At 46.3% G+C, this 23177-nt stretch overlaps 1 protein-coding gene across 4 annotated transcripts in view; it reads left to right on the top strand.

Annotated features, from left to right (window-relative positions):
* The window catches only part of LOC144180465 (metallophosphoesterase 1-like), a 71509-nt gene that overhangs the window by 27922 nt on the left and 20410 nt on the right, over positions 1–23177 (top strand). For all 4 annotated transcript variants that reach the window (XR_013324429.1, XM_077708816.1, XM_077708809.1 and 1 more), the window contains exons 5-8: positions 4915–5077; positions 8722–8853; positions 10612–10731; positions 16529–16579. Coding sequence is in view for 3 of the 4 variants with exons in the window: in XM_077708816.1 (XP_077564942.1) it covers positions 4915–5077; positions 8722–8853; positions 10612–10731; positions 16529–16579 (466 nt within the window). In the remaining variant the exon portion in view is untranslated. The remainder of the gene's footprint in view (positions 1–4914; positions 5078–8721; positions 8854–10611; positions 10732–16528; positions 16580–23177) is intronic.

Raw genomic sequence — 23177 nt, 5'->3', positions numbered from 1 at the left:
ACACAGTGGCAGCCAGTTCCTAATACAGTTGCCTTCGAGGCTGCTTCCCGTCCACTCTGGCATAGCCGCATGAGGGGTCCATGGCGAATTGGGATGTCTGGGTTCTGGCAAAGTGGGGCCAAGCGAACACATGGCCCATTGGGACTGACACCATACAAGTGGCCACCCTATCCATGCTGCCGGGAAAAACAGATGTCATGGAAGGCCAGCAGACAGGGCTTGCCCGTGCTTTGCTTTGCTGGGGGCTCCAAGACGGCATTTCAGTCATGTTATGTTCCAATCCGCATGCCTGAACCCTTCTCAGTGGGTGCAGCAAAAGGTGCATAGGGGTTCCTGATGGCTGCTCACCGAGCACCAGGTGGGCACAAAGCAGCCCTATAGCTGGGATGTGCCTTTTCAGGTGCCTTTTTTTCAGCTTTCCTCATGTCCAAAGTGTTGGAGAAATTTTGGGACTGAAGTATAGTGCATGAGAGAAAAAGAAAACGGTTGTCACGGCTGCACAGCCCCACAAGCTATGCTAAGTGTTGTCACTATGCACCTGTTCAAAACTTCTGAATATTGGAGCATAATAATGTGATGCTCAATTTGGTGTTAAATCGGTCGGATGAGCACATTTTGAAAACAAAATATTTTCAAGTTACATCTTGTTGAAAACAAGAAATGGCCCGCCAAAACACATGCAGACCATATTCCTTGCAATGGGCCAGAACACCGGATGTATCGCATTTTCAACAGCTGCAATCGAGAGCTGTACACATGCACCAAGGCTTCCTCCGCTGCTGACGGCGGCAGCAGGGCAGGCTTTCCATCAATGCACCAGTGATGTACGGCCAGAGGGGGCAAGGAGACCTCCTTCTCAGCCTGACGGGGAGGGGGGGGGGCGCACTCTGCCCTGCGGCTGCTTCTCCCTGATAACGACGGGATCCAGCTCAAGCTGCCCACCCTCAAATAAGAATGCCTAGCTCGCCTCTCTCAGTGCCCCAGTTTTGCTGCAAATGATGCCTGGGGTTGATCAGTTTGTTTAAATCTGAAACGTGTTTTTTTTTTTTTTTTTTTCTATATTGGTCATTGGAAAAATGATGATGATGGTTGGGTTTTTATGGCACAAGGCCAACTAAGGGCAAAGAGCACCAGAGAAAAGGTTATTTAATGAAGTGAAGTGGTTACCACAAAAAGGTAAATTAAAAAAAAAAGTGTCAACCGAACACAGTAAAATCAGTTAAAGATCATGGTGATGGCTGGTGTATAGGGCCAGATTTGATTATGCGTGATAGGAAATGAGGTTTAAAAACTGAACGTCTGACAAATACTCAAACGCACGTTTCACGGAAACCATGGCATCGTCACCAAGAAACAGCGATGGATGTAGGGGGATATGTTGTCTGTAGAGTTCTCTGAAGTGTTTGTGTCGTTTTGTGTGAAGTGCCTTGCATGTGATTAGTATGTGCACTACGGATAGGGCCTCTCCGCACCTGCTGCACTGGGGTCTAGAAGATCCCGTCAGCAGATACGAGTGAGTTGCATGCGTGTGCCCTATCCGTAGCCTAGCCAAGGCGACTTCCGTGTGTCTGTTGTGTGAGTCAGGTGTGTACCATCGCAAGTGTGGCTTTATTACATGTAGTTTGTTGTCTGTCTGTTCGTTCCAGTGTGTTTGCCATGTTCTGCGCAAGTGTTGTCTTATGTGTGGCTTGAGGTCTGTATAGGTTGCCGTTGTAATGTCTACAATGTTCCTAAGTGCAGCAGCGGCGGCCCTCTCGTCTGCCAACTCGTTCCCAGTGATCCCAGCGTGTCCTGGGACCCAGCAGAGGAGCAGCTCATGCTTTTGTGCATACACGGACATGATAGTGTTGAATACAAGATTAACTAAGTGGTTTTCGGGGGGCTTGTGCGATGACAGTGCGCGAACAACACTCAAAGAATCTGTATAGATGATGGAATTGGGAATTTTATTTTCAAGAGTGTGTCGTACAATCAGTAAAATTCCATACACTTCTGCTGAAAAAATTGTGTGCACACTCATAGTTCTGGCTGCATTGAAATTTGGACCATGAGCAGCGCACGACACCATAGTGGAGGTTTTAGAAGCGTCACTATAAAATTCTGCACATGTGTATTTAAACTGCAAAGACATGAAGTGCTGCAGTATTGCAGCTCGTGGTACCCTATTTTTGAACAAACCTGTCTGCCTTTGTACCTCTAGGCACCGAGATATATCTTTTCTGGCAAGGTGTTGGCAGTGGTGCACTGGTGAAGCAGTTTGCCAAGGGGGCGTTTTCTATCACTCCAACCAATGTAGGTCTCGACTTATTTGTATGTGTTAGGCATCAAATAGCCTTTGCGAAACTCGTGCTTGAGATTCCTCGGCAAGGTTGTGGAGACATGCATTTGGACAGGGAGAGTGTTTTGTAGATAAAATGTATGCATGGGAAACAGAGGGGACCTGTGGCAGCCAAGTGCAAATTGGGGATGATGCCGACGCCGAGAGTTTATAAATCAGGCTAATTTTTCCCGCCTTGTGCCGCTGTATAATTTGATTTTTTTTCTTACAACTGACGTGGAACAGCCATTCACTTTTAACTTGTAAATCACAGCTTTTCATTTAGGTCACCGAGCAATACGAAAGACGAAAGGCACCAAGAATACGCTTACACACTGCATGCTTCGCCCCTCCCCAGGTTTCACGTTAGTGGAGATGGCCCAGGATATTTATTAAAGCACCGTGATGCTGTGGCTACCAGCACACATACATACTAGGATGGCACACACCGCCACAAAAGACTTCCAGCGCACCTGCGCACTTCTTTCAAGTTGTGGGTGCATAGATGTCCAAGGGGCGTGCCACTCTGTGCCGTGCTGAGCACTTGGGCTCACCAGAGATGGGGGCAGCAGAGGTGGAAAGGGTTGGCACGCTGAAATCAAATTACTTTCACCACAGGCACCTTTCACTTTCCCACGTAGCTCTGCACATGCCTCGTCCTTGTGTTTCATTTCTGAGCTGCAGCTGTCTATCAAACGAGATGCTACATAGATAGGCGATTGGGCGGGGAGGAATATAGATAAAATTTGGTGGAAGGTATAAGAAAAAGTGACAAATCAAGGCTCGTAATCCAGTCTTGCATTGCTTTGTTCACAGTGGCAGTCGGTGAAGGCATTGTAGGGTCCACATTTTTTTGTTTTTTCTCTGGAACCCCAGCGATGTGTAATAAGGCTGGCTTTACAACAAAGCATGGCCAGACATCCTGCTTCTCCTTTGGGAGTCGCTTGTAGAGTCCCGCATCACTTTTGCCTGTCTAGTGAGTGTACTACTGATGTGATGTCATTGCGTTGCAGGTAGTCCTGCCTACCGAGGGGGGTTCAGGCAACGGCCTTGTCAAAACATCATTGCACAGAGAGTCGGAACTCAAATACGGGCTTTCCTCAAGCAGTGGCAACAAAACATAAATGGCACAGGAGGCACATTAGCCACAGCACTTCAATGTCCTTAGGCTTACGGCACGGCAGAACGGACGGCTGACTGCTTGTTGTCGTGCGGGCTCCTTGAAGGTGGCTGGCGGCAGCTTGTCTCTCCTGGCTGGCGGCACTCCCGGCTGGCGATTCCCCCCCGCTGGTAGCTGCCGCAGCACTTATCTAGCATGCACAAAACATGCCACGCCTACCTCCATCGCACAGTGCGTTCACAGATGGTGCGTGGCAGTTCAAACGGAACAGCGCGAGAGTTCAGAGGGGAGAATCCCGACAACGTGTATGTCAGGCTGAATTGTGGAGCACAACATGCAGCTGATGCACCACTTGAATTACCTTGGTCACATGATGTCCTGTGTAAATGAACAGGCCACGCTTTTGCCGTATTTACACGCATAATGATCGCACTCGCATAATGATTGCACCCCCAGCTTTTGTTATCAAGTGGATTTTTTTTCCCCTCACGTAATGATCGCCACCATGAGCAGGTACTGTACCACACGAGTGGTGTGCTTATTCCAAGTGAAGGTGATGGTCAGTGGCATAGCCAGAAATATTTTTCAGGGGGCATTATACGCGTTGGTAAAAAACAAAAAGAAGGGCATCCTAGCTGCGCCCCAACGAAATTTTATTCACTTTTCGGCTTTAGTAAACTGACACCCTTCTAGTTCTTGCTGTACATTATAGTACATCGATTCGGTGTGTAAAATAGCATCGGCAAAAAAAAAAAAAGGGTGAAAGGAAGGGAAAGGGAGGGAGGGAGGGATGCGTCACTCAGAAAATTCCAGGGGGTGTTGTGAGGCCGAAACACCCCCCCCCCTGGCTACACCCCTGGTGGTGGTACATGAAGGCTGAATTCCATCCATTGAACGGTGCACTGAATTGGAGGGATGTAGCCAGTTGTGACGATAGCTGCCGCAATGGCAACTTACTCACCATCTTGTGATGCTTTGTCAATCTCACCGCCATTGAGCGAGCAGTGGGGTGCTGTGCGAGTACATGGCTGCCATCAAGTCGAAGGTGATCGACTATGCTCTGAAACGCAGCCGGCACTTTGGAATCGACAAGTTTCACCTTGGACACTGGAGGTGCCTGCATGAAAAGTTATTTATTTATTTATTATTTATTTACAGGTTACTGCTAGCCTGGATGCCAGGCTTTGAGCAGGTGTGGGCGATGATACAAGAGAGAAAAAAAAACGGGATAACATACAAGCATAAAAATACACTTCTAAGGGTACAACACTTAGAGTTAGAGGCTTGCCGGGCCTTCTGTGGGCCGAAGACTGGCAGGTTTCCATGCGTTCCCTGTTCCCTCGGAATTTTACCCCCTGCAATGATCGCACTTCAACTTTGCGTCAATTCTTCTGGGGAAAAAGTGGTGCGGCTGTTATGCGAGTGAATACGGTATCTGTGGCGGGCAGAGATCTGAGCAGGGCCCCTGTGCCTGCAGGTTCATCAGCAAGACGTTTGCTGTGGCCAACGACTACTTGAAGCCCCACGCGGTCATCTTCTTGGGGGACCTTTTCGACGAGGGCGAGTGGGCCTCGGACGAAGACTTCCGGTTGTACGTGGAGCGCTTCTTTGCCATCTTCGCCCACCTCAACTACAACCAGGTGCGCACTTGGCTAGTCTATTTTAATAAAAAGGAGACACTGGTTTTGAAGACATTTTTGTTATGTTTGAACCAATGTGCTTGAAATTTGCACATTAGGTGTGCTTTAACATCCTGAGCACTAATGTGCAGTCAGTTTTTGTCTATATAGTCAAAGTTCAGAGTTGTACAACAACTTATATGTCATTCCATTTCAAGCAATTTTTCAATTATCTACTTATGATATACTTGAATACTTTTTGTTCCTTTGTGCTCTAGAAGGAGCAAGGAGTGCAACTATACCACAGCAGTAATTTTGTCGTTGTTTCTGCAATTACTGTAGATTTATTGAATGTTAGGTTATCAATTATTAATGTTTTCGTAAAATGAAATGCATAAAAAATTTCACTAGCATAAGGAAATTCTATATTTTTGTGGTTTTATTGCACTGTTCAGTTCTTCAGCTTTCAAATGCAGCAAAAATGATACGAATCTGACCAGTACATCCCAAGATATTGCACCCGACAGCTGACCTCGTGGGAAAAAAATTGGTTTTGAGAAATCAAGGCACAAAGTTTGGAAACGCAGGGGAAAATGGTGTACATTTCTGGTGTACATTTCTCTAAACAATTTTTTTTGCTGACAAGATTATAAGTTAGGGGTGTGCAAATATTCGATTTTCAAATTCGAATCGAATATTTTTTTCTCAAATATTTCGATTCGACTTTTGAATACCTAGTATTCGTACTTTCGAATATAATTCAACACAACCAATATTCAAAACGCTGCCAATGTTGCAGCTAGGTTAATGTGGCCCTTACTCACCCTAACGTTAAAAGTTTTTGGTCAAACGTTCGCTGACGACCAACTTCAAAAGCGATAGCATGGTTTGTCTTGAAAGGTTAGTGGGTTTACTCGAATTCATTGCGCGCCCAGTTTTTACGTATTCAAAATACCAATGCACCTGAATGCAATATTGTTACAACATGCGCCTATATCGACCAGGCAAACAAGAGACAGATGGTATTCACCTTCATAGAACATCATTTATTTTCTTGGCAGCCCCTTTTTTTTCTGTGATCCAGTATTTCCCACTTTTAAATCCCTTCTGGATATGCTTCGAAAGACTGTTTGTTACCTTGGCATTCCCAGTCAACATGGAGTTGCTTAAAGAGGCCATGGAGATAACATACATACGTTTGTTTTATCCGAAAGATTTCGTGCTTTGTAGTGCCCCAGCGCTTGTCCGGAAGCAAATGATGCCATATTCGCTGAGAAATTAATCAATTTAGGTTAAAATTTTTATTCTCCCATCAAATCATGCGTTTTCGGGACGTCAGCAATGAAGTCATAAGTGCGCGTATTCAAACAAACTTCCACTGCATCATTCGGCTTTGCAGCCTTGCTTGTTGTCCGCCGTTGCTTTGTTTTTTACCATATTTGCACCTGGCTTGTTTTTGTTACCGTAGAAAGTAATCATTTCGTGAAACATGGGGTATCCTCGACAAACAGGGTCACTTAAGACAACGTTGCTTTACCCAATCGGCCAGTGTCTTGTAAGACAACTCCAAAGCAGCGGACTGCTGTGCAGCTAAAACAAGCATAGTGTGCATTGGTACTGCTATGTTTACGTGTATTTTCGTAACTTTCATTGTTTACCCCACCATTCTTACTGCTGTAAAATGAATATGCATTACATTTAAGCGTGAATAGCTCGTTCTGCAAGCTTATAAGCCCTGCCTAATTTGCGTTTGCTTTTGCCGCCTCAACCCGCCGCGGTGGCTCAGTGGCTAAGGCGTTGCGCTGCTGAGCACAAGGTCGCGGGTTCGATTCCCGGCCGCGGCGGCCGCTTTTCTGATGGAGGCAAAAAGCGAAAACGCCCGTGTGTACGAGATTTCGGCGCACGATAAAGATCCCCAGGTGGTCAAAATTAATCCGGAGCCCTCCACTACGGCGCGCCTCATCGCCTGCGTTGCGTCGGCGCGTTAAACCCCACAATCAATCAATCGGCGCGTTAAACCCCACAATCAATCAATCAATTTTGCCGCCTCAGCCAATCGCACAGCTGGGCACATATGGCATCATAGGTTCTCTAGCAGGAAATGAGCGAGTGGGTCGCATGGCCATTCCCTTTTTTTCCTAATTATATAGCTTATTTGTGCGAAGTGTGCGTTAAAAGTGGTGTCAGTATGATTCTAATGAGGCAATCTTTCGAATGAACCAAGCTTATGTTTTGTCTGCATGGTCCTTATAAGAGAGTCCGCAAGGTTGTTTTTGATGTTTGAACATACTGTATTCCTGCTTTTCGCCCGTAGAAACTTTTCGTTGCTGACATATAACTGAATAGCTCCTCACTGTCACTCATATACACAGAAAGAAGAAGCAACACAGCTGTCTTCAGCGTGCAAAAAACGTTCCTCACATATGTAATAATGGGGCACGTTGCCATTTGCACATCACTGGAAACAATGGTGATGCGTCATAGTCGGAGCAAAATGAACAAATTTGTGAGCGCAGTTACTGCTACTATACTACAACGATGCCGTTTTGTGATGGTGGTGACACTGCTTCGGCCCCTCTGACAGTCGGCCGTTAAATATGCCACTCACGAAGAGCTGTTTCATATACACCAGTCGCAAACTCCGCTTCAGAATCCGGGTGGCACGAGCTCTCCTGCTTCGTGTAAGCTGAGGGGCTAGTGTATACAGCCTGGCACCTGGGGGACAAAAACTGGACTTTGGTTTTGCACTGCAAGGTCGGCTTTTTTTTTTATACTAGCATCTGTACTTGGGATGGGAGGCTTAGCGCAAAGAAGCCGAGCACATGTGGCAGACGAGAGAGGCGCTACTAACAACTGAGTTTATTTCGAAAAGGACAAGCATATATATGACAGGCATACACTGAAGAAAAAAAAAAAGAAGGAAAGGGAGGTAGAAAGAACTTTTTTTCTTCAGTGTATGCCTGTCATATATATGCTTGTCCTTTTCGAAATAAACTCAGTTGTTAGTAGCGCCTCTCTCGTCTGCCACGTGTGCTCGCCTTCTTTGCGCTAAGCCTCCCATTCAATATGTACCAACTCGCCCAACAGCACGCTTTATTGAGGTACTTGGGGTTTCTTGTTTTTTCTTCATATGTACCAACTCGCCCAACAGCACGCTTTATTGAGGTACTTGGGGTTTCTTGTTTTTTCTTCAAACTTGTGTGCCCATTGCATCTTAACTGTATTTTATACAGTTATCATATTCGGTGGTTGTTCAGAAATGTAAAGAGCACACTTGGCTGAAATTTGAAGGTTGTAGCTTGAGTACTTCTCGTAATATTTAGGCTCAAAGTTGGGGAAGGGAGATGGGGGGGGGGGGGGGGGGGGGGGGGGGCTAATGGGCTCTGAGCTGAATTTGGCTTTTTATTAGAAAAATGTTATGTTCTTGTCAGCCACAATTTTTTTTAGAGAGAGATGTGCACCAGGCGTAATTTGAGAATAAAATATACGAATTTCCCCTCATAAATAATTTCCTAGATCGACGTTAAAGTTGGCCGAGGCACAAGGGCAGGTGGTGGTGGGGTTCTGCCCCAAGATTTCGGGTAGTTGGAGAAATTCTTCTCCGGGGAGAACGTTGGTGCACATGGCAGTGTAGGAGAAATGCTGAAAGCAATTGCTGTGCGCAGGCCATCTTTGTGCCCGGTGACAACGACATTGGCGGGGAGGGCCACCCGGTGGGCTGGGCGGAGCTGCAGCGCTTCAACTCCTACTTCCGCAACGACACCTTCCTGACGTACCGAGGCATCGACTTCCTCAAGGTGAGAGGCATCACTTGGCTTGGCTGGGAGGCAGGCAAAAGGGAAAGCTCATCTGGCCCCCCTCACCACCATGGGACACCGTTGTCAAGAGAAAAACGTCCCCCTCTCGGGCAAGAGGGAATACTGTGCAGTGGCCTCCTGTTTTCTCAGGTGGCAACAGTGCCAGTGGCTCTGCACGTGCCTTTTGCAGCTGTACAGAATGACCTTGTTACAAGAGACACTCAAGGGACCCGGGAAACATGTCTCTTGCAACCAAGCTCTTTTGTATGCCATGTTGCTAACATGGCGAACCTAGGGAAGCCAACCAAATCGTTTTCATTCAAATGTCTCTTATAAGCGAGTGTCTCTTGTGTGAGGTTTTTCTGGTTGTTTAGCAGGTTTTGCACCCTCGCTTCGACAACTGCCGGTGTGTCAGGGGCCCTGGGAAACAGCGGGCAGCACTTGCACTCCATGTGCTTGTTCGCACCTTTGCATCAAACTTGGAAATGCTCCGTGGCCATGTAGACAGGCGCCAGACACTCGTCTGGCCTGTAGCGGTCACCAGGTGATCTGGGCTCACCATCTGGGTGCCAAAGAGAAAAGGACTGCCCGTTCGCTTTGCGCGGGTGAAGCTTGTCCCGTGTTTTCTCTCTCTCCTCGTTCTAGGCCTTGTGGTGGGCCTGAATACTTGGAAACCGTGCTGCTGGTAAGGGCAAGGAATGGGGTTTGAATATAAAGGAACCACCCCATGGACAAGGTAGAAGATTGGTTTCTGTAAAGCTGGTGTGGATTCCCCCCTTTCCAATGCTAGCCTAAATTCGTTTCCGGTTTTCACCGATTCAGAAAAAGCCGCCTTAGGAGTGAGTTTATTGGGATATACTGAAACTAGTTATGAACCCCCCCTGCGAATGTTAATTTTGGCTAAAGTCGGTTTTATTGATGTTGATTAGTTTCTGGTTCCTCCTGAAACAAAGCACGGGGAGAGCACACTGATGTCTGGGCGGTACAAGAAGTTGGAAGAATGCTCTTCTGTGTTATTTATTGTGTGGCTGGTCGGTTGTCGGGAATTTTTGGGCAATTATGTTTGGAATAACCACAGTAGGCAAGATATCATCATGCTAGCACTTTTGTCTCCAGCCTTGCTTTGTCCCAATAATAGTGCTTTGTCTTGATAATAGTGACACAAATTTTAATGCAAGCATTCAAGAAATCATTTGATATTAAGGACAAAAGACAAAGCAGTGGTTTAATTAGGTAAAAAATGTGATTAACTAGATATAAAATGAAAAAGAAAACAAACACTCTCCTGAAATTGCAAAGCTTCACATGATTGTACTAAAAAAAAATGGACAGGCGCTGTCTGGGTTGACGGGGTTCTTAAATGCCACCGCGGGAACATAAGGTTGGTGAAACGCAAAAGTATCATTAGAATGCATTACCAAAAGAATTCCTGTATCTTGTTCACTACACTTGTACAGCAAATGTTGCTGCCCCCCCTCCCCCCCAGTGCCGCAATTCTTCTGTTTGGACTTGTGTGACTGGATTTCATGTTGAAATAGATTACAATGGATCTCTAGATGGCCTCCGAGATTTCAACACGACTGGGTTGGTAGGCAGGGTAGAATGTCATTTGTGATCGCCAGCAGACACAACTTGAAAGTGTATCAAGCTCTTGTGCTGCTTTTACTATTTGTTTTGGCAGCACTGGTAAGGCAAATGTGCGTGCTGTGACACGTGCCTCGTCGCCAGAGCCTTGAGTGGCCCTGCTTCTGCTCCCAGGTGAGCTACCTGACGACATCGTACGCCTACCGGTCCCACCTGTCCAAGCTGGGAAGCAACGTCCGCATCGTCCTCTCTCATGTGCCTTTGTCCACCAGCTTCGGCCGCTACGTCAAGGACGTGAGTGCACCCTTCTTGTTGAACGCCCATTATGGGTCCACCAGATTAAGGGCGGACGTGGAAGGGAGCTGAATTTTTGTGTCGATGCGAGCTGGTCGGCACTTCATCATAGGGACAGATTAAGTGCCAGGCACAACTGGAGGAAAGAAAACAGACAGGAAAGGGCAGAAAGTGGAGGAAAAAACACAGGCAGTTGTTAGTGCACTCCTTTCCTGTCTGTTTTCTTTCCTCCAGTTGTGCCTGGCGCTTAATCTGTTCCCATGAGAGGGAGCGTTTGCAAATGCCCCTCATTACACGAGCCCCGACTCTAATTAGGGGTTGACAGCGCAGCTGGCACACAGACAGAAAGGAAGAGAACTAGACACACACAAGCGCTGGGACCAACAGCTCATTGAAAGAAATACGCACACATATACTATATGCGCAGTAGCCACACTTTACTGCTTGTTTATCAGCGGCGCATGCGTACGAGGTTTAGTTCCTTCTTAGTACTACGGACGGTGAGCTGACGCAGGCCAGTCCCTACATCTTGATCAGTTCAGCCTCTATAACCTCTCGTGCGATACGGTAAGAGCATTTTTTAACCATGACTGTTTTGTCAAAGAAAGGCACACACTCGGCAAAACAGTTGACAGTTAAGGCTGTCAAAGGTTAAGCTCCTGCCCGCCAGTACGGCCTGCTTACTTGAGTCTGTTCAGCAAGCGGTCGGGTCTGTCGCAGACTCTTTCCCTTCGCACATCGAGCAGTCTCAAATAAGGGTTAAGAAATAAAGGTTGGGACGGGGCAACGAAGCAGTGTAAAAGGTGGGGTAAATGCCCGTTTATTCCTGCCAGTGTCCATTGTATGAAGCGGACCGCATGCAACTGAGCATTGTATAAGGGGGTTTTGAATGCATTGTTTCTCTGGGGAGTTCTTCTGGACCATGGTGATCTGTCATCAGTGGGTTTTCGTAAAACTGGGGGATGTATAATCGGGGCTCCACTGTACCTGCAAAGAGTGTGGCATTGGAAGACGTCAGTGGCTTGCTTGTACTTCGCGAAGGCTTTTGTCTTGGAGAATCCAGGGGGTCAGCCCTGTCAGTGCATTCATGGGCAAACAGGGCTGAACATAGGCAGTGTGGTCCTCTTACTACTCGAGTGATGGGTAGTGTCAATCAGCAACGACATTGGAATCGCAGCTTTTCATTTGTTGTGGCTGGGAGGTTATCCGGGCATTTTTGTGACGTAGCAGAGATTTCTGCGGAGTCTGCCGTAGTCTTGAAGACACGAGAAATGAGTGTGTGAATGTGAGGATGGGACTGCAACATGGGCGACTGCAACATGGGCGAACTGAAGAATGATTTGCTATGGGCCTCGTGCACTGCAGTTTCAAATAAACATGTGGCGCCACCTGGGAGCGGCGGCGGAATTTTTTCTGAAGAACAAAATAAACATATACAACAGTTCGCTACGCGGCTTAATTTAAACAACAACCGTAAAATAAGTATACAACAATTACAAATACAATTACAATTACAAACAAAAACAATTACAAACAATTACAAAAAACAACAATAACAACAACAACAAACAATTACAAAAACAACAACAAAAAAAACAATTACAAACAAATACAACAATTTTTAATTCACAATTGTTATATTAATAGAAATATTACGCTGACGAGTTGTGTGGGAATATAAGCTGAAATAATTTAGAAAGCGCCCCTTCTACAATAAAAGCAGACGACAGTACACGGATCAGCTGCCTGCGACACCGATGTTCATAGAGCACATAGTACCTGAAAAGAAATAAAAAGAACAGATCCATAGGTGCATTTGCGTATGTGCACGCTACTTGGCGTAAGACCGCTTCAAAAAAAATGCCGTGTATCCAGTGCATATTTTTGGAGCGCCTCAAATAGCCTTTGGTGTCAGTATAATCTGTGCACGCATCAGGAAATACATGGAACAACCCACGGATATGCATGCTTGAATTGTATGTAGTCATACCAGCAAAATATGAAGCTTTAAAATGAAAACAGAAACTTAAATATTCACGCTACACTGCGACACTACCGTAAACAGATGGAGACACACCAGCCACAATTCGGAGACTCGCATCTACACTTTTATTGAAAGGACTCTCAAATATCTCAAACATATGTTCCTGTACAACCTGTTGTTTGCGTTTCTGCGACAGTCGGTGAAAAACGAGTTCAAGTGGGGCTTGTTGCGCAAAATATTTTTGCTGACAAAGATAACTTGCACCAGCACAACTATTCACGCTGGCGTGTAGTCATGCCAGCGTAGTCACACAAACATCACGTACAACTCTGTCAGCTTTGAAACAATCTACATTATTCAAAATGGTCTTATTTTATCAAGGGCACTCCGAATGCAAGAGGAATCATTCGTGCACAATTAAAGCTCCTGTTGTGCGATCTACCATATCTGTGCCCGTGTCTATGTCGAGCAATAAACAAGGTAAATAAACGTTCAGAGGCTTTCATGAAAGCCTCGTCTCGCGCATCTACGTCCAAAATTATTCGCATATTAAGTACGCATTTATAAACCTATGAAAGCACTTCAAAAAGCATTTCAATATTTTTATGAGCCCATCCAACGAACTCATCGTAGTTTCAGCAGTTTGAGGTAGAGTTTACTCAAGCAGTTGGCATTTTCAAATACCTGCCTCTACAAACCTGAATCTTCGGGCTCTCGAAGCCGCTTATCCTTGGTGTCGCAATATACACACAAACCTTTCGCCGCGATTTCGCACACACAACACATCAAATCCCTTCCTGACATGTACAAGACACAGTGGAGTGTATACACGGGAGAAATTCGCGTCTGCAAGCACCATGAAGTCGCGTAGTCGGTCTTCTCCTCACAATAAGCTGTCCGCCAACTGCTTGGTTATGCCAGCAGTTCTAACCCAGCTGTTCTGATCTAAAGCTCAATAAATCAAATCCACCAAAGTGACCACGGCATCGATGTGAATAAAGAAAGTCCTTTCCAGTCCAGTCCAGACCACAGCAACCAAGGCGTTCGTTACTGGCGTCGTTGGGACGTTATGCCGTTATTTCATGCTCTTCGGGGGCCGGCGGCCCCACAAAAAATTTTCCACTGGTGGAGCGATCACACCTTTCCTCACACATACATTATCACTTCCGGGAGGCGATGCACACACAGACTCACACTCCACTCCTCTCGTTCTCTTGGTAACATCGCGGGCTTCCGTCTTTTTAATTTTATCTTTTATTTGGGCGGCGCTGCTGGTGTTCACTGGAAGCCGTTGCGAAATGGCAGCGTGACCGCGCGTGCTGCGCGGAGACAATCCCGCACTTGTATAAAACTGGTTTTTGTGTGATTAATTGCTTTCCTGTCGCCTTTGCGAACCATATTCTCTTTAATAAAGTACCGTTTGGCTGTTCGTCTCGCATGGCAACAGAATAGCGGTCATTTCTTTTTGCTCTTCTAATAATCGTACTGCACGGAATACTCGCGGAATACTGCGCGGAATCATACTGCGCGGAAGCTATGCTCCGGACGTCGTTTGCTCACAGACTTCAAAAGTTATGCCTCCGTTGTCCGCAAGATGGCGCTGAACACAGCACATCAGTGGCGCCACCATACAAGCGCACGAGGCCCATAGTCCGCTGAAGGAAAGGCTCATCGCGGAAGCTCAGGGCCTTGTATACGAACTTGCATTGCTGCTTCGCTGTTCAGCCAGACCTTGTAATTTTTCGCGGAGCCAAACGAGAACGCAGGTGTGCCCACCACTCTCACTGTGGCTTCTGATTTTTCCCAAAGGGCACTTAGCATCCCTAGCTAGGCAGGCTTGCCTGTCTTTCCAATTAGTTCCCCATTTTTCTGGGGACTGACACACAAGACTGGCGTGCTTCGATCGTGCACCACTCCATGACGTCACTGTGTGGCGCAATTTCCTGACCGTAACCCACTCTTCTGCTTATTCAGCGACACGGGCTGGCTGTCTGTTCTGCAGTAAGCGAAGCTGCACGAGGGGGTAGCGGGGGTGTCGCAACCGGCCCCTCTCCCCCTTCCCGCAAGCAAGGCAGGGCCGGGCATAACAGCCGTTCCCTTCCCGTTCCCTTCCCATGCCTCTGGTGTGTGCCAAGGGGCCTAAGGAAGGGACTAGGCATTGACCCTTTTCTGTACAGCTGCATAGAAGGAAACGAGGGGGCCTTTGCGATGCACTCGTGCACGGCGTTGACGAGAAGACCATGAGCAAAGATGCCTGCATTCCTGAGCCACTGTTGCCAGCATGCCAACTGTATGAATCGCCTCCCTCAAGCTGCCTTCACTGCTGTTTTCCATGCGCTGGCAGAGTGCCGTTGTTGTGGACTAGAGGGGGAATACAGGAAGGGGATTTTGCGAAGGGAGCACTCACTTGGATGTGAAGCCTGAAAACTTTTGTCTTGGGGGGAAATGTGTCCTAGACATTGTCTCTTGTTTGCAGCCCTGATATAGACTGGTTTTTGGCTAGTAATTTTTTTTTTATTGCCGGTAGCTGGAAGGAGCTTTTGGTATACTGCATTGGTGAAATAATTTTGCAATTATCAATTTTTCATTGTAATTTCTTTATGTGCAAAATGATCACTTTGCGTTAGTTGGTTTCCTACCTTGATGTGGGTTATTTTACCAAACGTTTAATTTCCTGTGCAAAGTATCTGAACAGGAGTCGAAAGACTGTGGGGGAGAGTATCCCCTTAGTCCTTTGAGATGTTCCCAATCATCTGTGTCGGAGCACCTCTGTACCCATCCTGTGCCCAGTGTATCCTCACACATAGTCCAACACGACCTCTCAACGATGCACTTTTACTTGCAAGGCATTCATTGATAATGTGCACGCAGTATTTGTGATGTTGGCTTCTGGTCAGAGATCGTATTCTGGGGCCTCACTTCTAGCACATACTTCATTCCAGCATTCCAGCCAAGTGTGTCATTGCTATGAGGTTTATCGTTTTAGAGCATAGTGTGGCTTTAGCTTACTGGCTTAGGCTAGCTGCAGCGAGAATCGCACATTGGCCAGCGCTTGACGACCCCAACAAGGTTGAGGCAATCGCCCTGTTAACGGCCAACTGCACTCAAATTTCACCTCGACCAAATTTATTTTGTAATGTGTAGGAAGTACCCCAAATCAGCTGGGACACGAGTGGTAGGCCCGTGAAACACCTCGTTAATCAGTCAGAAGCGTCTAAAAAAGCTCTGCCGCAGCCCACACTGCACCTGCTGGCGGATCGCGTAAACAGCCATGACGCGCCTGTGATGCTGTAGTCGACGGGGGCTTCTTCCTCTGTCCAGCCACGCAGCTGGAGAACCGGTCGAGCTCTGCTGCGCATGCTTCACCCATTTGCTTCCCCGTGTGCGTGTAGACCTTGCGCGCAGACTTGCTCCCGAGCTGCCGACCGTTCGGCTGCTCGCTGGACGGCTGCAACGTCACTGCAATGGCCGCGCTCTCCTCGGTTTCGGTTTCAAAATCGCCGATTTTTGCTGACCGCTTACGACGTCCACGCGCGTATTTCAGCTGTTGTATTATGCATGTTGCTTTCTTTCTCAGCAGACTATACGGAAATAGTGTTTTCAAGAGGTCGAAATTTTGAGTGCAGTTGGCCTTTAATGAAGCTCGCACAAACGGCACCTGAAACCTAATACATTAGCCCAGCAGGGTCAGTTGCAGTAACTGCACAAAGTGGTCATCGTGGTTGGGCCTTAATTGGATCGTGTGTTGCAGCGGCTGACTGTGCACTCCGCATGCCTCTTGCTTTGTACTTTACTCGCTTATCTCCTCTGCAGGTGGTGAAAGAGCTGAGGCCGGATGTGATGCTGGCCGGCCACAACCACGAGGTGAGCCTGCGTTTCTCAAGGGCAACTGTGTTGGTAAGCTTGCACTGTGCAGGTGGTAGTGCAACTGTGTCCAACAGTGGGCAAGCTGCATGGCACATGTACACACTCTCTTGCTATGTGTGTGTGCATGCAAAATAGCCCTCTCGGGTGCAAATAGCCCTTTTGTCTTTCTAAATGTCAGGAAAAAAAGCCGAGAAGAGCACGCGCCCAAAGTGGAGGCCGAATGCACAGCCTCCTGATGTGCGTCCATGCCTTACTGACTCGGCTACCTGGGCGGCTGTATTGTCTGCTCTGCTCTCGCGTACCTAGGTGCATACAGTTTAACCCTTTGCGGTCCAAAACTTTTACCGAATTTCCGGCCGTTCCGGTCCGCAGTTATTTTGCCGGTTTCTGGCACTGCAAAGAAAAACGCAAACTGTGCAAGAAAAACTCGCAGGATATTTATTTTTTCTCTTGCATTCTGATAGCAACTCCTTTACCGATGTTTGAGCAGCATGTGAAACTGCTTGAAGCATTCTGCTGGGTGGAGGCCAGGGTTGTTACTGCAGATTTTACTGAACAACAGTTTTCCTCCTGCCTCCTTTTGTTTTTCTATCGCTACAAACAGCACAGTCCTTGCTGCTTCAGCTCGGGAGCTCGTAGATGAAATATCTCGTCCCGTCTAGCCTTTCCTCGCACTCCATGCGGGAACCCCAAGAGTGGCTGAGAATACCTTGGTAGGGCGTGGGAGACACAATCCGGAGGTCGTGGGTTCAGTCCTCTTCCCTTCTGGTCTTCTCTAGCTGAATTTGGGACCGAGCACTGGTCATAGATCTGCGCACCTTCATTTTGCTGCGGTGGATTCGCAGGACAAGCTCGTGTGCTAGGGTACACAAAAGTTAAATGGGAGCAGAAAAAAAGAATGTCTAAAGGCTTATCTTGCACAATGAACGCACTTCAGCTGTGCGTCGACTTGTTGGTGCATAAAGGGTGCATTCATTATAATGGCAAACAAGCTAGCACTGCAGGTACAAACCGGTTCTTCCTTTTGGGGCAGGAAATGTGTCTGTTGCAGAAACGTGCTATCTCTTCGCTAGCGTTGGCCTCAAATTTATCAATGAGAACCCATGACAACAACTACCAGGAGGTTTAAGATGTGCAGCCTGATGAGGAATTCAATTCCAAGAGTCGGTCTAGATCCATTGCCCTGGTGTGCAGCTATGGCTAGCACTCTAGACTACTGCAGGAACATCTGAGTGCACACCACCTACAGAGAGATGTTTTCCCCATGCTTTAATGCTGTTCATGTCAGGCCTATTCAACGCACCTTACCTATTTTTTTAACCCCTTGTAGGGCAACGGGAAATATCTGTCCCATTTTTTGTTCCCCACAAAATTGCTCGTGAAAGGCAATGGGACGCATCAAGCCCATTTTTTCTGTGCTGCCATCTACATTGAGGTTTTTACACTTCCGTTGAATCTGGTTCAGAAGCTGTACAATAGGTCGCGTTAGGTGTACATTATTTTGAAAATTGTGTTTCCCGTTTCACCGGCGGCACAAATTTCCGCATTGTGAGTCTCCGGAAAGGAATAATTCAAGATGACAAGTGAGTGTACCCTTTTCTGTGCTTTGAAAGAAGTAGTTCTAGCTTGTAATAATCGGGTGTTTTCAACAATAGAAGCAATACTTACTTCTAAAAGCGTTTTCGAATGGTGCCAGGGCAAAAACTGCATGACGAGGGGCTAAGTCTTGTGCCACCACTGCCTGCATTCGATGTGCAGTGAAACATTTCGCCGACTCTTTTGTTTTCTGTTTGCTCGTAAAAACGCAGGTAAACGATTGCTGACGCGAGAGGAAGCGCTGGAATTATATTTTAGCCTTCCTGACGACTCTACGTCGAGTGATTCCGACAGAGATACGGATGAAGACTTCGTACCCGAGCTCGCTCCGCCCGATTCAGATGAGGAAACCAGTGAAGCCGAAGCGGCGGCATCAATGAGCAAACCACAAAAGCGAAAGGCTACCTATGCAAGAAAGAGAAGGAAGCAGAAGAAAGTGCCTAGAATTTGCGACGAAGCAGAAGTCGAAGAGGAGGAGGTTGGGGCATGGAATAGCAGTGAACCGGATGCCGTCATTCGTGTTCCGAAAATTTGGGACCCACAATACAGTGCAAACCTCCCGACGACGCCGTGTGAAGCTTTTGCTCTTTATTTTGACGAAGGTATCATGCAGACACTGGTGACTGAGACAAACCGCTTTGCCAAACAGAAAGGCCGACAACTTTGGAAAGAGCTTACAATTGATGAACTCCGTGCATACTTCTGCTGATGAGCACAAACCCCAGGCATCAAATGTACCTGTACTGGAGCAGTGACACTTTTTTCAATTGTCCTGAAATATCAAAGGTCATGTCGTTCCGTCGTTTTCAAGCCATTATGAACTGTTTGCACCTCACCGACCTAACCAAGGAAAAAAAGAAAGGTGAAGACGGGTACGACAGATTGGCAAGAGTGCGTCCTCTCATCCTTGCACTGAATGAAAGTTTCAAGAGACAATACACTCCATCAGCGCACCAAGCCATTGATGAGAGTATGATACGATTCAAAGGCCGGTCCTCACTGAAGCAGTACCTTCCCATGAAACCTATCAAGCGGGGATACAAGGTGTGGTGCAGAGCCGACTCCCAGACAGGTTACCTGATTGAATTTCAGGTGTACGAAGGCAAAGGTGCAGACCGACCTGCGAACGTAGGTCTCGGCGAGCATGTTGTGCTCTCCCTCATTGACGGAGTAGAGGCTGGCACGCAGCTATATTTCGATAACTTTTTCACGTCCACACGCCTAATGGAGGCCTTGAAAGAAAAGAACATTTTGGCCGCAGGAACGGTTCGCCCAAACCGCAAGGACTTACCTGAAGAAATCAAACGGGATAACAAGCTACAGAAGGGAGAGTATATCTGGCGGGCGAAAGGGAGCATCACAGCTTATCAGTGGCGGGACACGAAAAACGTACACGTGCTGTCCAACTTTCATCACCCCAGCGACACTGAGGACGTTGTTCGGAAGCTTTCCAATGGCTCATCCATATCCGTCCAGTGCCCAAAAGCAGTCTCCGACTACAATACCTGGATGGGTGGAGTCGACAAGTTTGACCAAAGAAGGAACGCATACCCGGTGGATCGACGATCTAAGAAGTCGTGGTACCGAATTTTTTACTTTCTGCTGGACGCAGCAATAGTAAATGCTTTTCTTCAAATGAAAGCAGTCAGTGAAATGAGCTACCTTTGGTTCCAGCTCGTCCTCGGTCGCCAGCTGATAAACGGCCAAACATTCAAAGGGTCCAGCAATCGCCCTTATCGAGTCAACAAAAAAGGTGCCAAACATGGCCAGAAAATGGTAGGGGTTGCTGATGAAGTCAGATTTCTGGGAGCTGGACATCACCCTCAGAAGATTGCAAAAAGGAGGCGGTGTCGTTGGTGCTCGACTGCCAAGAAAGAAGCCCGCACCAACCTCCTGTGTTCTGTGTGCAATGTGCCCCTTTGTTCAACGTGTTTTGGACCTTTTCATGCCGGCTGAATGTAACCCAGGAGCCCTCAAGGAGCATTGGGACAAATGCGTCCCACTTTTTGAATTTCAATTTAGCTTCAGTGGGACGAATGCGTCCCAGTTTTTTTTAATAAAGTACTCATTGTTCAGCCTTGAAATTTCTTGCAAACTACTTCTGTTGGCTTGGTTAGTAAAATAAGACAACCTTTTTCTAGTTTTTTTAAAAAAACATATCCTGCCCTACAAAGGGTTAATGCCCAGCAAGTCTTGTAACATCAATGGGCCACTTTTAAGCAGGCAGTTTTGACAGTTATCTATGAACTCGTTCAAATTTTTTAATTGTTTTGCAATCTCCGAATAAAAAATTGCAAATAGATCCCTGAAACCCCATCCTACTGCGTGACCACACACGCCCTTTTTAAGTGTAATAGTAGATAGGTACTCGCTTAAGATTCCAGCGTCACATTACCTCCATTTGCAAAAAGATGTCATTTGGCATATGAGCACCTTTTAGAGCTAGACTTTATTTTGACACGATAACTCCGCAATATTTATATTGTGCATTTATCCACAGCCATCAGAACTACTGTATCACATCCTGGAGTTGTTTGCATGTATAAAAATCACCTGTTACTATTAGAAAAACTTCAGAAACAAGCCATTCGCATAATAATGTTTTCTCCAAAAATGTCACCATCTCTTCCAGTCTTTACTCAACTTCAGATATTACCTTTGTCAAAGATGTATTTTTATAACGTTGGAATTATGTTTTTCAAGTGCTGCATGGCCTCCTGGCTCTAGACAATTTCCCTCGCCACATGTTGTCTCACCCTACTTGTACTAGACTTCCCTCTTTCCAGAACTTGGTGTTGCCCAAAGTAGGGACTAATTATGGCAAAAATTGCTTACTTTTCTCTGCTATTTCTTTCTGGAACAATCTCCCACTGGAAATAAAAGAAGCTAGTTCACTTTAGCCCTTCAGAAGAAAATTGAGAATGTTCTTAGCCTCTAGCCATGAACTCCGAGTACTTTTGTGACAATTTTTTTTTTCTCTCTTATTGTTCTGTCGTGGAAAGGATTCCATTTTTTCACATGTTCCACACTATGATTTTTAGAACGCCTACTACACTGACTGGTTCTTTATCGCACTCACTACTTGTTAGCTCTGAAACAGTTAGCTTAGGAGGTCCCGCCTGCGGCTTGGACCCTCGGAACCTCCTGTGGTGTATTCTCCTCAGTGTACGCACACTTTTCTATTTTTCTGAATAAACTTGAATTTGAAATAATTGTTAAAGGCATCCACTATAGTTTCAGGATGCGAGCAAGAATAAATGAAGAAGGTGCAGGCCTGACCAATCTTTTTTAATTTACACTTCAGCATGTTAAATGAGGAAGCGTTAACCTTACACCCGGAATGACGATTCTTACGTAACTGCTCAATGCAACGAGTGAGCTGAATTATTTCTCTGTTGTACCATGGGTGTCTGGGGCTTTGCTTGATATATTTTTGGGGCATGTACTTAGATAGGCATTCACGCACGATATCACAGAATTTAAGGAGCAGCATGTCTACGCTGCAGAGTTCGCTACAGGACTGAGATTTATCACAAGATGAGGCTCAAGTGTCAAGTATGGGAGCATTGTTGGCTTCGGAAATGTTTAAAACAGTTTCAAACTCAGGTCTTTGGGGAGGACACACTATGCTCAAGGTAACTGCGACAGCTTTATGATCAGCTAAACCTTCGAGGTCTTCACGTTGTACTCCGTGCGATAATAGTTGCTGGTTTACAAATATAAGGTCAAATGTTGACTCCTTGCGCATTACAGAATGCACGAGTTAAGTTAACCCAAATGATATGGCCAGGTCGATCAGGTCAAAACAGTTGAAAGCTTCAATTCTTTATTAGTATACTGCTTGCATTTACATTGAGGACAGTTATACTCTGATTGCAACATCAATCAGCACTCGCTGAAACAGCTGGGTTAATTCCAGACGCTTGCGTAGAAGCCGACTGCACAAAAGCAGAGGGCACAGAGCCTGACAGCACTGCTAAAGGTGAATGCACTGAAACCTTGACAATGGCATTCTTAGCATTGTCCCACATGTAACGAACACTGTCAATTGTAATTGTGTCGTGTCTAGGTTTAAATTTACCAGCATTCTTGTGCATATCAATTGCGAATTATGACACAGTGCCCTACGTGCCAGCCACACTCTTGCAGAGTAGTCCTCATTGATCTTAGTTCCTTCAAGTTTTCGAGTGTCATGATAGCAACGGGATAGATCGTAAAATCAGAGGCGTCGTAACCATTTTTTAACGGGGGGAGAAAAAAGAATCGTACCATAGATGTCATCATCATTGTTTATTTTCTTTGGGGACTCATGCATGTGCAGTATTGCAGATGACTAGACTAAATAAATAATCCCAATCGCCAACATAAAGCCAAATCAAATCCAATTAAATTTTTATCCAATAGTCAAAAAGCCACTTAGTGTCTTGATGGCAACTGTGCATCCTCTACAATGCAATGGTAGTGCCCTCAATTCTACACATTTTATTTATCAACATACAAAAAAGCACTGCACGCTTTACAGATATATGAAAACAGTAAGAGGGAACTTACAGGGGTGTACAAACTGCCGGATAATCTTTCAACGCGCCTCCTAACTTCAAACATACATCTACACATCCATGCCACCAAAAGAAAGCTTACACAGTGAATATTGAAAAAGAACATGAGTGAAATATCAATATCAGTTGAAATAAAGTTACGTTGTGTCAAAATGTACTACATGTGAGATGAATTTGTAGTGTCCCGGTTTATTTCAGAAATTGTGTGATTGAAGTGTGAAGTGCAGGGGGAGCAGCGACTCCCTGTTTCGACACCCCTGCCTGAAATCCAATAATTTGACGATTGCCAGCCGAGGCTTACCCCCTCTTTATGCTGCAAGCCTATGCTGCAAGCAGGGGTTCTCAAGCATGTTGGTCCCAGGGAACCCTGCTAAGCTCCGTTAAGTGCCAAGGAACCCCCCATCGCCATTTTTCATTCCGTTCATGCTACATTCACGTGC

The sequence above is a fragment of the Haemaphysalis longicornis genome, unplaced genomic scaffold (genome assembly GCF_048455015.1).
Source record: "Haemaphysalis longicornis isolate Haplotype H1 unplaced genomic scaffold, Haemaphysalis longicornis Haplotype H1 scaffold_1, whole genome shotgun sequence".
Classification (NCBI taxonomy): Eukaryota; Metazoa; Arthropoda; class Arachnida; order Ixodida; family Ixodidae; genus Haemaphysalis; species Haemaphysalis longicornis.
This window is presented reverse-complemented; position numbering and strand designations above follow the sequence as displayed.